Source organism: Panthera onca, chromosome B1, assembly GCF_046562875.1.
Source record: "Panthera onca isolate mPanOnc1 chromosome B1, mPanOnc1 haplotype 2, whole genome shotgun sequence".
Classification (NCBI taxonomy): Eukaryota; Metazoa; Chordata; class Mammalia; order Carnivora; family Felidae; genus Panthera; species Panthera onca.
This window is the reverse complement of record NC_138342.1, coordinates 140,396,430-140,413,989: the sequence shown is the minus strand read 5'-3', so window position 1 is coordinate 140,413,989 and position 17,560 is coordinate 140,396,430. Positions and strand designations below refer to the sequence as shown.

At 36.7% G+C, this 17,560-nt stretch overlaps 1 protein-coding gene across 8 annotated transcripts in view; it reads left to right on the top strand.

Annotated features, from left to right (window-relative positions):
• The window catches only part of MARCHF1 (membrane associated ring-CH-type finger 1), an 891,585-nt gene that overhangs the window by 724,423 nt on the left and 149,602 nt on the right, over positions 1-17,560 (top strand). For all 8 annotated transcript variants that reach the window (XM_060653840.3, XM_060653837.3, XM_060653841.3 and 5 more), the window contains one exon: positions 2,728-2,778. In XM_060653840.3, coding sequence (XP_060509823.1) covers positions 2,728-2,778 — 51 coding nt within the window. The remainder of the gene's footprint in view (positions 1-2,727; positions 2,779-17,560) is intronic.

Below are 17,560 nucleotides of genomic sequence, written 5' to 3'. Positions count from 1 at the left end.
GGAATGGACACAACAGGGAGCTTAGCTCTGGCAAAAAAATAAATAAATAAATAAATAAATAAATAACCTTTGCCTAAACTCCTTTATTTCTTGCAGTACCTAATCTTGTGTTAGGAGAAAATAGAACCAGTGGATCTCAAGTTAAAAGATCTCTTGATGTAAGACTGTTAAAAACTGAGAACAAACTGAGGGTTGATGGGGGGTGGGAGGGAGGGCAGGGTGGGTGATGGGTATTGAGGAGGGCACCTTTTGGGATGAGCACTGGGTGTTGTATGGAAACCAATTTGACAGTAAATTTCATATATTAAAAATAAAATAAAATAAAATAAAATAAAATAAAATAAAAAAAAGAAAAAAAAAGATCTCTTGATGTACTAAATAATCAAGAAGATGCTTCCTCCCTATTAGATTTGGGGATGCTGATGACAAGTATGGGAATTATCTGCTTATTATAACCTTATGCTGAACTCATTCACAACTGTGGAGGGAATCTGGCTCTCCTTGTTTTTATCTGAAAACACCACAAAGTCCTATTTGGTTTGCAAAATTAAGTTATCTGATGTCGTGTTAAATTTCTGTGGTACCTCTGGGCTCTTGTTGAAGCACCTTTCAGTCCTAGTTCCTTAATTATGTTTTCACATACCATGGAAATATGGAAAACATAACAAAACAACTACTACACAAAATTCTTCCCTGTCTATTATATTATGTGACTTATTTCCGTCTGTTCTATATAATAGTGTGTCAGAATCCTGCATTTCACTCAGAAGGGAAGATGGATTAGTTTTGTTTTCTGGTATCTAGAAGAGGAGTTGAGATGTCAGGAGAAAAGTACCTCTCTCCATCACCAGAGGAAGCTAATCAAGGAAAAATGTCTTCTGGCAGTACATACATTAATCTCCAGCTGGATCACGGGGCTGTTATGAGGTGTAACTAATCGTATCGTTGTGACTCATCTTGGTCTGTAATAACACGCTCCACAGTGACATCAGTGGTTGTATGAGATGGATGTTGCATGTAAAGGAAAAATACTATTCAGCTGGAATATGTGCAAGCCTGCACATGACACAGTGACAATTTGCAGTAAATGCATCTACTGTTTCTCCACAATAACATTTGCCTTATCCTGTCATCGCCGTGTTGCTGAAACTGTCTCTAGCAGTCATCATGAGGCAATTTCAGACCTGCAGGTTGTTAGAACATCTTAGTTCTCAAAAACAACCTCTGTCAAGACGCATTGTAGTTGTCTACACAGGTCCACTTTGGCACCAGGTCTAGATGCTCAGAAATTTCTTAAAAGAATATTAAGGTATTAATTCAGATCCTTCACAAACTCTTGGTTTCCAGAACAGCTTCTTCCAACATTTTCTCTACAGAAGGAAAGGTGTACTGTGATCTCTTGGTACATGTAAAATTCATAATACCCATGCATTGTGATTTGTCAGTCAATTATCCACTAGCCGATAATTGGCAGAGTAGAAAGAGCAACCAGACTGGACTGGACAGAAGGCCTCAGGCTGACTCCAGCTTGAGCATGAGCACTGCCATTGCTGGGAAAAGAATGCTTCTGGGTTTCAAAATAAGGCTCCACTTTCTAAGGTCTCTCTGTACCTTAAAATTGTACAGTTTTCTTAAAATATTCAAAAGCTTTTCTCATGCTTTTCTACTAAATTGGATATCCTTTAAGAGGCAAGAACTGAGGGTATAATTTTTTTAGTGTATTTTTAAGTTTCAGATTTTAAAATAATTTTTAAAGGTTTTTAACTTAATTAAGGGTTTTAAATTTAAAACTGTCTTCTAAATTTTTACACTTTATTGTTTTAACATTTATTTATTTTTGAGAGACAGAGAGAGACAGAGTGTGAGCCAGGGAGGAGCAGAGAGAGAGGGAGACACAGAATCCAAAGCAGGCTCCAGGCTTCCAGCTGTCAGCACAGAGCCCGACATGGGGCTCAAGCTCATGAACTGGGAGATCATGACCTAAGCTGAAGTCAGATGCTTATCCAACTGAGCCACCCAGGCCCCTCTAAATTTTTACATTTTAAAAGTGAAATAACAGAGGGCAATCTTGGTGGCTCAGTGGGTTAAGCATCTGACTTCAGCCCAGGTCATGATCCATGGTTCATGGGTTTAAGCCCCACATTGGGCTCTCTGCTGTCAGCACAGAGACTGCTTCAATCCTCTGTCCCCCACTCTCTAAGTCCTTCCCCAGCTTGCATGCACACTCTCTCTCCCAAAAATAAATAAACTTAAAAAAAATAGAACAAAAGTAAAATGACAGAAAAGATGAATAAAGATGTATTTTAAAATAACAGGAGTTAGATGTATGCACCATGTACCTGGTGTGCAATATTTACTGACATTAGAAACAGAATTTACTTAGAATGTCCTGGTAGCAAAAATGAAAGAGGAAATAATGGAATATATATCCATTTTCTAATTTATTTCAAAGGAACTGCATACATTTTTTCTGGAGAAATAAGCATTTCCTGGACATAAATACTCCTAGAATGTGATGCTAATTGAAACATTTTCACAAGGACACTGATCTGTACTAAAGAAATAAAATTTGGTAAGACAAAAACCATTGTGTGTAAGCAATTTGTATATTTATCAGTCAGAACAATATAGAGAACATTTAGACGTTGGTCTGTGCTGGGCTTTCTTTTTTCCACAGTAAAGCCTATTGCTAAATTCTTAATCAATGTCTGTAATTTTATTTTTCAGAATGACAAATCCCCAGGGCGATCTGCAAGTCGATCAAGTAATATTTCAAAAGTAAGTAAACCATATTTATTTGTTTGTTTATTGACTTTCATGTTTTATGAGTTTCAGTAAATATTTTATAATGTTTAACCTAGAATTGTTATCTGTGAGCAGTACACAAATATGACTTGTTAATGGTTTTGACTCTTTTAAGCTTTTGCTGTGATGAGGGGCACGATTGCATGATTTCACACAACAAACATTTTGTTTGTTTGTTTGTTCACACACACATTTAGTTTCATTTCAACAAAATGAGTTATTTTTCCTTTTCAGTACTATATGCAAAAGATAACTTGATACTTTTGGAGTGTCATAAAAAGTATTTTTTTCCTCTCATTTCAAGCATCACAGAGCTGTCACATACCCAACTTGAAATTGTATCAACATTCATGGTACAGTTTCCGTTAATTCAGTTTTTCTACAAGTTTAGGCTCATCTATACTGGTATTTAACCAGGACAGGTTTTAGAAATGACTTACTTTAAGGCATTAGTTTGGTCATATTTGTTTTATAGATTCAATGGATGAAAAAACAAAATACTCCCTAAACTGTCTTAATTCTAAGCAAAACACCAGAATGTCAAAAAAAAAAAAAATTATGGCACAGCAGAGATACTCTAGATTTTTATTTTGCCTAGAAAACAAAATTAAGGGCTATTCTCTAAAATGAGACACAATGCAATGTATAGACTCTGTGTTTGGAGGAGTGAGAAGTCATTTAGAGCCATTTATCAAATTGGAAAATTATGTCTTCCAAAAACGTAATTCAGACAAAGATAGATTTACCATGAATAGAGTTTGGTCTGCAGGGCCACTCACTTGCCGGCACCCTCTATGGCCCTGAACTTAATTTTGCATATGTAATTTTATATTCTTTTCCTTCAGAGGAGCCCCCCAAATAGTTGTCAACTATAGGCACTATAGAACATAGATCCACATCCACTTAAGGGAAGTGTTTTGTTTTCAGAAACAAAGAACTTTATTACTCATTGGAAAAATAGCAGTAGCCAAGTATCAGGACTTTCTTAAGCTGGTTTCCTGAGGCCAGTTCTTAGGAGACAATGCCGAGATGGTCTGGTGACACTTGCAAACACACTGCATTGGTTATAGGAATGCAACCCTACACTTAGGAAACTCTCATTTTTAATAGATAGTAAGTATGCCTGTCCATTGCTCTGTGAGACAAAATCTCTATGTTCCAATCTTAGCCATTATGCAAACATCCTTACAAAGATAGTCGAGCACTAAAGCTATGAATAATTCTGCTTACAAGACATGCAGAGATACAAGAGACCCATAAAAATTGTATCTCAATACATGGGACTGAACATTTATAATTACATCCAAATCTGGGGACCTTCATAGATTTTTGAGGGGCGATGTGGGATAGTACTAATTCTGGAGAAAGAGGATCAGAGTGTAAGTTGCTGTGCTGTCACTTCTTATGTGACCGTGAGACATTCACTTAACCTCCCTGAGATACAGCTGCCTCCTCAGTGACATGAAGGTGATAGTATCAGTCATTTGAAGGTTTCCTTAAGTAACTGTAAATTAAAAACATACCTTTCAAATGTCTTTCATCTTAGTCATATCATGAAGGGCCTCGCCTGCAACTGCAGAACATTGTCATCTTTATAAACTTGAATGTTCATGTTGACCTAGAAACTTGTAAACATACTGACAACTCCTTTATCACACCAGATATTGTTTCATGATCCAGGGGTACAATTATATTGCATTGCCAAGCTGCTGTTTGAGTTTGACATAATGCAGCTTATTTATAACTTTTAAACTTTTAACTTATTCTTTGAGAAATAAAAAAATCTGGAGTGTAGTTTCCCTTCTAGGAGTTCTTCCAGGCTCTGGTATAGATTAATTGCATCCCTATGTGGGAGACAATTAATGACAAAAATGCATAATATGCAGAGGGAAATGAAAAGCTCTCTTCTTAAATAGTCTAATTGTGCGATAGCAGAAATTCAACTATCAGACACCTGCAGAGATAAAAAGATTTCTGTGTGCATGTTTATTTTATTTAAGCCAAAATGACTTTCCTTTTATTCACATTCAGAATGACAGTCATAAATGCTAAATACATTGTTGAGTTCTCACTACTTTTTCATGAATTACTAAGTGATAAACTTTTCATTAGGACCATATAACTTACCAACTGTGAAGTGGCAAAATCTAGCAATATTTGAGTCCATTAACATTTTTAAATGTTTATTTATTTTATTTTTGAGAGAGAGAGAGAGAGAGAGCGAGCAGGGGAGGGTCAGAGAGAGCAAGACAGAGAATCCCAAGCAGGCTCCACACCTTCAGTGCAGAGCCCCATGTGGGGCTCGATCTCATGAACTGTAAGATCATGACCTGAGCAGAGATCAAGAGTTGAATGCTGAACCGACTGAGCCACCTGGGTACACCGAGTCCTTTCACTTTTAAAGTGGTGGGGAAAAAACATTAAAGCAGAACAAGGGTGCTTTTTCTCTCATTTTGTCAAAATTATTTTTATGTAGAAAAAACGACTATAAGTGTTTGAAGGGTGTGATTACAGACTAATTAAGAGCATGGATTCCAAAGAAACTGTTTAGGAGGGTTATTTAACTTTCTTAATAATTAACCTGTGAAAGGAGAATATATTATAGTATCTACCTCTTGGAGTAGTGCTTAGAACAGTGACTGGCACTATGGCAAGTATTAGCTATACTTATTATGGAACTCTTAATATTTATATCACAGTGAGAGCACAAATAAGTGCTTCATAAATCTTCTGGTAAGTAAGTGAATTTGGGACATAGGTTCTAATATATGCATTGTGTTCTGAGTGGAATAAGAATAAATAATAGGCTGGTAAAAATTAAGTCAGTCAGGTGCCTGGGTGGTTCAGTCCATTAAGCATCCAACTTCAGCTCGGGTCATGATCTCACAGTTAGTGAGTTCAAGCCCTACATCAGGCTCTGTGCTCACGGCTCAGAACCTGGAACCTTCTTTGGATTCTGTGTCTCCCTCTTTCTGCCTCTTCCCCGCTCACACTCTGTCTCTCTCTCAAAATAAACAGTAAAAAAAGTTACGATGTTATGATATAGGTAAATAATGATCTGACATAATTTTATTGAAAAAAATACTGCATATTTCTGTTTCCTAAAAAAAGTTACATATTTATACCTATATATGTGTATATTTAACAATAATAAATTATCTTATGTCAGTGGCAATATTACTCATAATGAGCATCTTTCTTAATTTTTATCAAGTTCGTGTCATCCCCAATCCTTTGATACAGGACAATTGCAGATACTACAGACGAGTCTATCCCCAGTGGGTTGGCAGGACTGTCCACCACACTACGGAGTCTGCTTTCCTGCCCATTTCTTACAATGCTTTACTGAACCAGCAGAACTTTCTAATCATCAATATTTGTGGAATGTCACCCATCAATAATCATATTCTGTACTGGAAATGAGGACTTCCATGTACTCAGTGAGCTTACAGTGAAGGAGTTGAGATCCCATATATATGTGAGATACACACATATATAAATTAATTAAGTAGAACTGAAACTCCCTGTGCAGAAAAGATAACAGAGCAGGCCTGAGACTCTTATCTCCAAAAGGCCTGTTGGTAAGGTTGGCCCTTGGCTGGCATCTGGGAACATGGATTTCAGGAATGGCTTACCACCCTAAATTATAAAAATAGTTCACAGTGCCTGAACTGTGAAAAAAAAAAAATATGGCTTATCCAAAATACTTGCCTTCCTTAGGAAGTCTGGAATTTGGGTACATGCTAGGCAATAGGTACCGATGTGACCAGCCCCCAGTGAAAACTTTGTGCACTGAGTTTCTAATGAATTCCCCTGGTAGATAGCTCTTCACATCTGTTGTCACAACTTATTGCTGTAGGATTTAATTGCAGCCTGTTTGACTCCACTGGGAATAAATTTGGAAGTTTGCTCCTGATTTCCTCTGAACTTTACCCTCTATGCCTTTTCCTTTTGGTGACTGTGCTTTGTATCCTTTCACTGTAATAAACATAGCCATGATTATGACCATAATTTAGTCCTGCGAGCTGCCTAGAAAATCACTGGAACTGGGTGTGGTCATGGGAACCCCTCCTGTGCTAGCCAAAAAATATAGACAGAAGGCTGTGGGAGTTGAGAGAATGATCACTTCCACGTGATGAGGACAGGATAGCATCAGAGCTGGTTTCTTGGAAGAGTGGTATACAAACAGGACCTCGAGGAATGGGTATGACTTGATCAACTACCAAGAAAGTAGGCTTAAACGGATATAAGTATGAGGCATGGAAGACAAAAAAAAATAAATTACAAGGAGAAAGATACATAAATGGTTTTAAGGACCTTTGAGATGGAACTCTGAATAATAGGATACGTTCTCTTTAGTCAGAACAGACAAGTGTCATCTATCTTGGAAACATAGGGATGGATTTAGAACCCATCAAGGTCCTTGAGACTTTTTTTCAGTAAATATGTCTGAAATTGAACATTATTATTTTTGCTGTTCAGGATTGTATAAACATGATCTCACAGTTGTGAATATGAAATATACAAGTGTGGGATAAATAACAAAAGTTGAATTGTTAATAAACATTAAAAATTTTCTCCTAGTTTTATCTCTGAATCTTTTTACCCCATATTATTTAATTGCAGTTATACTTTGAGTGTTATACTTTGAGTTTTCTGGCCATTCCACCTTTTAATTTTTTTCTTAGTTTATATTTCTAGTTTGTTTTAGGACATAGAAGACAGACCTGTGATTCTCTTTTTTTTTTTTTTCCTATTCTAATAGGATTTGTATGTGTTGAACAAGTTAAAATGGATGCAAAAGCTACAGAGAAGCTATATGGGTTTAAAACAATGTATGTGAGATTGTCAGAATATCTTCAGTGTGAACATAACAACATTTACTTATCCATTACTTGTTTTTGTTTGTTTTTTGAAAAGCTGCTCTTGATATTAATGCTGGTTGCTGCTTTTTAACCCACCTATGGCTCATAAATAGGTTCCTCAAGATGTAAAATTAGCCAAATTTGGCCTTTCTTTTATTTCTTCTAGGCTGAGAAATCATTATATTCAACTAGCAACAGCATATTATGTATTTCACAAGAAAAATATTTCAAAAGCAAACTGTCAAAAGGAAAGAAAGCCTGTACTTTCAATTCAAATCAACATCTCGAATTTTCTTTTAAGTGAAATACTTCAGGCCTTTTGGTCTATGTGGGAAGCAGCTCACAAAATGTAATCTACTTATGAAAAGAAACTCAAAAGCCACCATCTTAACAAAATATTTCGGTGTTTCCATTATTTCCTGTTATATCCCCTAGACTTCATTTACTTGACAAAGGTTCATCGAAATTGTTCTGTTGGTCTTTACCTAGAAATATCATGTGTAATGTTAAGGAAAGATGGTATATAGTGTTTAAAATAATATTTCTAAAGCTTTCTCTTCTCTTATTCACATACCTACTTTATTCTTCCATAAATGAAGATGCATGGTATAGTCAATACAATTTATTCAACAAACATTTTTTAAGGATATACTGTGCACAATACATTATAGAAGCGATAGCATTTTAAATAAATACTTTCTTTTGATCAAATACATACTTTGATTTTACTGTGTAAATCTTTAGCTCTCCATTTTTGCCAGATATGCCTTTAATATTATAACTTATTTTCCAACAAGGTCAAGGTGGAAGTGTTCCCTAAATGGAAAATGTATTGGGAATTCTTTCAGCTGAACCTGAGCCAAGCATTTGCATCTCTGAACAGGTGTTTAATGTTCTGACTTATTGAGAGATCCATCTTGGTTTGCTTGTACAGGGGACCTATAAATCATTCATAGCCTCAGACTACATACCTTTAGAGGGCAGGTTTGATAGGTAAAATGGGATGTATAATTAGGAAACAACTAGAAATGAGGTAGACTAATTTGAGAACTGTCATAGAGCCTGAGTCAGGGTCTGTTCTGAGACCAAAGCTGAGGAAATGAATGTAAATTTACTTAAATTGGTAAAGGTAGTAGTGAAAGAGTAAGAAAGCCTGAAACCTTATATTCTGAAGCTTTTTCTTTATATGCACTCACTCCTTAGGTGATCTCATCTAGCCTCATGACTATATACAGTATGCCAACAACTCTCAAATAGATATTTCTAGCCCAGATTTTTACCGTGAATTCCAGACTAAAATATCCTACTTACATTTTCTATACCAGTGTATAATAGTAATCTGTTTTAGGTCAGATTGCCCATAAATAGGTCATAAAATGAATTTTTTTTTGCAATTATTTACTATGGAGAAACCACAGAAGCTCAGGAGAAGCCATCAAAGGAGTGGGAGGAGCAGGACAGGGAAGAGGAGGAAGTCAAGAAAAGTTCCCCTGATCCTGCAAGGGGGATCTGCAGTATAAAAGGAACTGGAAGTTGTTCCCACTTGAAGCATGAAAACAGGGCTTTCATCCTCACCTACCAGCCATTCATGACCTCAAGGTCTCCCAGAGAGGGGAAAACTTCCAGGTACTTTGACTGTCTTTACATACAGGTAAAGCTGTCTAAGAAGCCAAGGGCAGTTCTTCAAAGGGAATCACAGTTACAGGATCTTGGGCACAAAATTGCCCAGAAGCTTAAGGATCCATGTACTGAAACAATGAAAGAGGCCAGACTGGATTTTGGTGGAACACTGGCAGCATCTGCTATGGCCCATCAGTTGAACCACTCAGATCCGTATGAACTCATTCTATCCTGTCATGGATACTAATAAAAGATGACCGGTCATAATTTCTGAGGAAAAAAAATAAAAGACATGGATTAGTAGAACAAACTCGTTCTATACAATTGCCAAAGCCATAAATGATTCATCATCATCTCCTACGACTCATTCTAAATATCCCTCATTCTGGATGATCAGTTCTGTTAGGCTAGATAGCTTACTGGTGAAGTGTCTCTGACCTCCAGTATTTATTACCATGCCCATAACAGGCTGTCTTTTCTGTAATCAACCGTTTGAAGTTAATCCTGGGCATGGTTAAACAAGCAAACAAACAAAATGCTGCAGTGGATCCCCCAAGTTTTAAAATATGTCGTGCTTCCTCATTATATAGCAGCAACCCTACCTCCTCATAATGGACAAATCCAATTTTTCAGTGAATTGTTGCTCTGCCTACCAGGCAATATAATTTGTGTTACCAAGTTCATGAGGGAGAGCTTCAGTCATGTGGTCAACTGATGTCCATGGTAAGACCTTTGGTCTTTCTAGAGCCAAGTGGCATGCCAGGAGCTGCTTTCTATGAAGAGAACTCCACTCCAATAGTATGGCCTTGATCTGGAATACTAGGGTTTTCACAGGATTTCTCCATTCAGAGCTTGACAGAGAATCTGCACTGCATTCTTATTTACCATGGTGCCTCTAATAGTATGGGATTTGCCACTTAGTACAACTCTGGCATGAAGGTTACTTATACTGAAGCCAAAACTACTGCAAAAACTTCTCTTATTCTTGACCCTACTCAAAACTGGTAGCCTTCTGAGTCATCTGACAAAGGATTTAAGCATTATTCCAAAGTGTGGTTCTTGCCACCTCTAAAACCCAGGATCCTATCAAGCACTCTGCGTCTTTCTTAACAGTGTGCTAAAATGCAAAATTTGTCCTTCACTCTGAAGGGACTGTGTTGACAAGCACAACACACCAGATCCCCCAAAATTTTCACTGATTAAGCCAGCTCCTGAATGTGGGATTTTTCTCCTGTGCTCTAGAACACACATAACCTAATGAGGCATTCAGATCACTGGCCTTTCCTGCTCCTTAGATCTGATTAACATGATATCATCATACAATAAATTAATCTCGTGTTTGACAGTTGTCAGTCAAGGTCACCTCCAATCTACATTGTGACAAATCCCTGAGGCAGGATCAGGAATGTGTACTGATGTCCATGCCAGGTGAATGCGAGCTGCCTTTGATCCAGCTTTGATTCATTTATGATGAATATTAAAGAGAACATGTCATTAGGACAATAGTTTCATAGTACATGCCCAGCCTTCATACCACATCGTGCCGATCCACTCTAATAATGATAGTGCATAAAGCACAGTAACTGCAATTATGGCCGCTGCCTGGCCGCTACATTTGCCATTGTCTACTGTTATTTGCCTGACCCACTGGGTTTCCATTTCAAGAACTAGCCTGAGAAATTAAATGGTGACATGATGGGAACAATCACCCTTCTATCCTTTCAGGTCTATTTTTCACACAACAGCCAAAATGATTCTTTTCAAATATAAATCAGATAGTGTCTTGCTCCTGTTTAAACCCTCTGATGGTTTCCTGTATCACTCAGAGTAAAACATAAATCCTTACATTGGCCAAGAAACCCTAATCTGGCCCTGCACTATCTCTCTAATTGTATTTCTTATCGGTCTCCCTCCTAGTCACTCAGCCCCAGACACACTGACCTCTTTGCTGTTCCTCAAACAAAAGCTTTTGCTGCAGAGCATTTGCCCTCCTTGCTCGTGCTATTCAGAATGCTCATTCCTTGGATATCTGCAAGATTGGCTTCCTTCATTTTTTTTAATTTCTACTCAGATACCATCTTATCAGTGAGCACCTATCTCCTTTCCTGCTGCATTTTTTTTTTTAATTTTATTTAAATCCAAGTTAGTTAGCATACAGTGTATTAAGGGTTTCAGGAGAAGAATTTAGTGATTCATCACTTACATATAAAACCCAGGGCTCATCCCAACAAGTGTCCTCCTTAACACCCATCATCCATTTAGCCCATCCCCCCACCCAACACCCCTCCAGCAACCTTCAGTTTGTTCTCTGTGTTTAAGAGTCTCTTATGGTTTGCCTCTGCCTATTTTTAAGGTTTTTATTGTGATCTGTAATTTTATATATTTTCTTATTTGTCTTATTTAAGCTCTAAGAGAACAAGAACTTTATTTCTTTGTTCAGTTTTGCTTCTTCAGCACCTAGTAAAAGTGACTGATAAATAGTATACATTCAGCATACATGTGTTGAATGAATGAATACAGCCTGTTTTGCTTTTTTAGCTTTAAAACATATTCTCTTAACTTGGAATGTGTGGATATATAGAACGGTGATCTTTGAACAAGGCCAGTACTTGAACTTGTTACCAGTACACATAAGATAGAACAGAATGTATAAGTGTTTGCAGTAGATACAATTGGTCCCACCCTAAAACTTAATACCACCCATCCTCTCTCAGCTTCTTTGAATGTTTTCAGATCATTCACCAGCCACCTCCCTCTTCATAGATTTTATTCTAAGTCAAGTGGTGACCTTTCACCCTGTATACATAACACATGAGCATTTTTTTTATTTTTTATTATGTTAATTTGAGAAAGAGAGGGCAGGGGGTGTGGCAGAGAGACAGAGAGAGAGAGAGAGAGAGAGAGAGAGAGAGAATCCCAAGAAGGCTCCGTGCTGGCAACGCAGAGCCTGACACGGGGCTCAAACTCACCAACAGTGAGATCATGACCTGAGCCAAAACCAAGAGCCACATGCTTAACCGACTGAGCCACCCAGGCACCCAAACATTTTTTAAAACCACACTTTAATACAGACCAAGGGGCATCTATTGCAGAAGAGGCACTTAATAACAAGGTAAAAAGGATGTCTTACCAAGTGGATTTCAGCCAGCCTGTGTCCTAAGCTCCCCCATTCCTGTGCCAGGGCCCATAAATGGAATAGTCATGTTGTCAGAGAAAGAGGCTATATTTGGACAACAATGCCATGATCTCTTTCTCACCAAGGGTGAATGATCACTCCACCACTGAATGAATGCTTAACCTGTCAGAAACAGAGACTGATGTTGAGCCCCCACCAGTTTAGTAGCATTTATCAAGAAGACCATCCAGCCACTTGATAGCAACTTGATTGCCTCAGGTACCTTCCATTTTGGGTTTGCCTCTCATATAAGGTTAGGACCAGGGTGAAGTAAGTGAAGCATTAGGCCCAGACACAAACTTTAAGGGGATACCAAGAAATCCAGTAAATTTTAATGCAATCAAGGTAAATTTTAATGCAATACTTTAAGAATCAAATGTCCTGCAAAAACTCCATGATAACTAAAATAACAAAATTTTAAATAAAAACAGGATCAGTGCTGTGTCAGGCTATATGCAGCCAGAAGCAAAGGAAAAAAATCTGTAATACTGATTTTTCATTTATTTACAGTTTTGATATTTGTTCATCGTGGGTTTTTTTGCATTAATTATGATTTTTAAAAAATATTGCTTTAAAAATTTTCTTCTAGTGGTTGCTGAATTTTTTCGTGCACTTTTATGTTATGTGCCCGCGGCAAGTGCCTCACTCCTCCACTCTCTTCCCAGCTCTGTGTCTATCTGAATTTAAATTAGTTGCAATTATATAAAATTTAAAAACAATTTATTCAGTTGCGCTGGCCACATTCAAGTGCTCAATAGTTCCATGTGATTAGTGCTTACCATATTGAACAACATTGATGCAGAATGTTTTCATCATCACAGAAAGTTCTATCAGACAGATGTTGTTGCTCTTGAAAATATGTTGAACTCCTCTGTGGAAAGAAATAAGTGAATGGTACCTAGATGTTTTCAAAACAACTAGAAAACTAATCCCAATCTGGAAAATATGTGATACTATTTAAATTGTCAATTTGCACGTTCTTAAATCCCAATGCCTGCCATTCCCCTTTGCTTGACTTAAGGAAATATTCACATAATAAGAACTATTGAAGATCAAGAACTATTGATCATGAATGAGCCCCGGGAATTAATGACACAGCAGTAATTGCTGTGATTGAGATACTGTAGTAATGTTGGAAGTTGTTTTTCCAGGCCAGATCATAAAACAAAAGTGGGCCAGTATTTGGTTCCCACAATAATCCAGAAAGGGAATGGATAACATGTGGTTTTGTGGTGCCAGGGGTGGGAATCATCTCTCCCCACTGATCATCTGTTATACAGAGCAGAAACAAAAAAGCAACCTTACAGTTGTACTTTCTTTTCCAATGGAAAATATCTATTTTAAATGAGGATGATTCCATTCAATTTAATTCTCATTTTTGCAGATACTCATATATTTCATTGTAATGAATCTCTGATGAAATAAAAGCATGTATTTAAGGTCTAAATAGCCATGAAATAATAGTTTTGTGGAATGTTGGGGGCTGGGGATAGAAGATGCTATAAGCAAGAAAAATGAATGCTATCTGCTGATACTCTAAACTATCATAACTTTCTCCCACTGAATTTCCTCAACTCAAAACTTAACACAAGAAAAATTGATCTGAGGCCAAATGGGTGTTTCTTTCCTTTGAGTATCTTTAATATCAACAAACCATACAAAGTGTTTTAAGTTTGTAGCGTCTAACGTGGTAGTGTGATGGTTGCACCCTTGAATTTTTCACCTATGATTTTATTTTAGGAAATAATTTTGCAGATTTCCCCTCTCCTAACAATAGCTGCATTTAGTTCCAGCAACTATAAAGACTGATCAGTGAAGGACTTGGACGTACTCTAGTTCAAATACTACAAGGAAATAAAAGAGTATTGTTTAAATCACTGAAAGCCAAAAAAGTCAGAGTTTTTGATCATCTTTAACCTATTTACACAAAAGACATGTCGATATATTTTCCACAGGATTACACCAGAGTCTCCTCTCACTGCTTCTCTCCTTTTCTGTTATTTTTTTATATTATTAGATATTAGTTGTCGTTTTAAAAATTTTTATGGCCTTGGTTCGTTTTCTCTTTTTTTCAGGTTATAATTAAATCCTGGGCGAGTGGGCAGCGGGTTGTTTATTTTTGGTTTTGTTTTTGTTTCTTGTGAGTTTCTTTGCTTCTCTCAGCTACATTTTATTTGGTTACTTACTATCATTTGTTTCCTTTCAGCGTCCTTCATCACCCCCTATTTTTGAGTTCTTTCCATGTATCCTACAGCCAGGAGAATGTTGGCAGCTGTGTTGTTAATGTAATTAATGCGCATAGTCAATTTGGATTGACTAGGCCAAATAAATCCACTTTGAGACTTAAACTACCCAATTTGGCTGCCTTTGTTGATCAGATTAACTGGGTAATTGTCAAATCTCTATCTCACTAATTACTGCAGAGATATATCATGTATTCCCTCATTTGATTCTCATATCATTGAAACTTACAATCAAAGCTTTATGAAGGAATAGTGACATATAAATAGCACCAACTGAAGATGAAATTCAGCAACCACTTGCATCATTTTCATCTCCTCTTTGTACTGAAGTGAGAAAACGCAAAAATTACTAGAATGTGTTTTTCTTGCTGCCTCCAAGGAAAAGATGAATGCTGGGAACTGTACATCCACTGGACCTAAAACCCACATACACTGTACTTCCCCTCACAACATACTGAAAATCTCAAACTTAGTAAATTTTTGTTTTTACCTTTAAAAATGAAAGTAGAACAATTAATTACTTTTTGGCTTGCGATAGGCTTTCGGTCAACCAGAAGGAAAGATTTTGCTGACCAAACTGCAATAAACTAGTATTTTATTTATTTAGTCAGCAAACTTATCTTTTGTACTTGTTCTGAGGTAAGTGAAAAGAACATAGCTTCTTACGTCTTGGAACATATGTTGCTCATGAGAGGCTGTCGGGTAACCCGATGATTACAGTTCCATATAAAGTGCTTTCTTGATTCCCCAACTTGGACATTTCTACTATTTCAAGATGACTTTGGTTAAAATAAGAAAAAAGAGAATACTAACATTAATATTAGTAATTACTATCAGATGTGCCTGCCCATCTAAAAAACCAGACAAAACATACACACACCAAGAAGCTAACAAATTAGCATGTCTCTAATCCATGTACTGCAGAATAAATTTTCCATTGTTTGGAAAGAGCTCTAATGGAAGGATTTAGTTTTGTGAAAACGTCTTTGTTCTGAGAATAGAACAAGATGGCTAAAATAGTGAAAATAGTAATTATTTAATGGTCCTGAAAATATTTCATTTGATGCAAAAAGAAAACCTTTCTCACGGGTTTTTTGCAGTGAACTTTAATGGCAGACTCATTTTGTACATGAGCATACACTATGTAAAAGAGCACTTTTCTTATGTCAGCTGGGCCATGGACTTGCTTTTTGTCCTAAGTGGACAAATAACAACAACAATAATAATAGTTCACATTGATTAAAAATCAATGTGTAAAGCACTGAGCTCAACATCTAATCCAAGAGATAAAGGGTTTTCAATGTAGGTATTTAGAAAATCAGGCCTTATGATAGGAATAGTTCAGTGAATATATATATTCAAGGTACTTGAAGGAGATATGAAGAAAAATATTAAATGTGGCCCATCCATCCATCTTTTCATGTGTTTTATCCACTATGTGTTCATTCACTCAGATATGAACCCAAATGAGGATATAGAACAACGTGCAATTTATATACAGGTCCTCCTGCTCAAATTATGAAGAAAAGCTTTGCTTACTGCTGAATACACAGTAAAATTATGTTTTTTATAAATTTTTTTAACGTTTATTTATATGAGAGAGAGAGAGGCACAGTGTGAGCAGGAGAGGGTCAGAGAGAAAGGGAGACACAGAATCCAAAGGAGGCTGCAGGCTCTGAGCTGTCAGCACAGAGCCCAACGCAGGGCTCAAACTCACAGACTGTGAGATCACGACCCGAGCCAAAGTCAGACGCTTAACCGACTGAGCCACCCAGGTGCCCCAGTAAAATTATGGGTTTTTTTAAATATTATATCTAAGGCAAAAAAAATTGTTTTATATTGAAAATTATTTTTATCAGTAAAATACAGAATTAGCCTTTCTTGAGGTGAAACTTTATTATGTCTTACTAATATAAATCAATATTAATGAGCACTTGCTATGTGTCATTTATTGAGCACCTACTATCTGTTAGGCATCTTAGCTGGTGCTGTACACATATTATCACTAACCCTCACAGGAAGCTTTTTAGATAGGTTTCCAGTTTAAAGATTAGAAAACTAAAATTAGGTAATTTACCCTCATTCACAAAACAAGTTAGTGGCAGCGCCTGGATTTTTAACCTAGGTGTTGTACTCAAAGAGTTATTTATCCACAGTCTAAGGTGCCAGACCACCCTCACAGGCCTCTCTGACCTGTCTTCAATGTGACACACACAGAGGTATGAATGGCCATCACGCATTATGTAGGACTCACACTATACAAGGAAAGGGAAGTGATTTCAAACTGATTGGATAATTAACATGTATAGTATTAAGAAAAGATTTGGGGTGACTTATTTTGATATACAGTAGGAAGCCATTTGGGTTTCTTAGGAAGAGGGATGGCATAATAAAAATGTCATTTAAAAAATGTATTGTAAACCTGTCACGTGGTACACTTAAAATATATGCATAATCTTACAAAAAAATGTATTGAACACAAATACTGAATGCTGGATGATGATATACATTCTGAACGAATTTAGGAATGAAGTGTACTTTTGTATGCAACTTACTTTGACATGAATTATAAAAATAAGATGGATTTGTGAATGGATAGAGGGATGGATGAGTAGATAAATATATGATAACATAAAATTAGCAAAATGTTAGAAATTTGCGTATTGGTATATTGGTGTTAGTGCATAATCCTTTAATCCTTTCAGCTTTTATGTATATTTGAAAATTTTCATCAGATGCTAGAAAAAATAGAAACATGGGTTATAGTATATTGGATGGAATGGAGGAGCAGAGAGCAATGCTCAGGGACATTACAGTAAACTGGATATGAGCTGAGTATCTGTGGAAGTTAG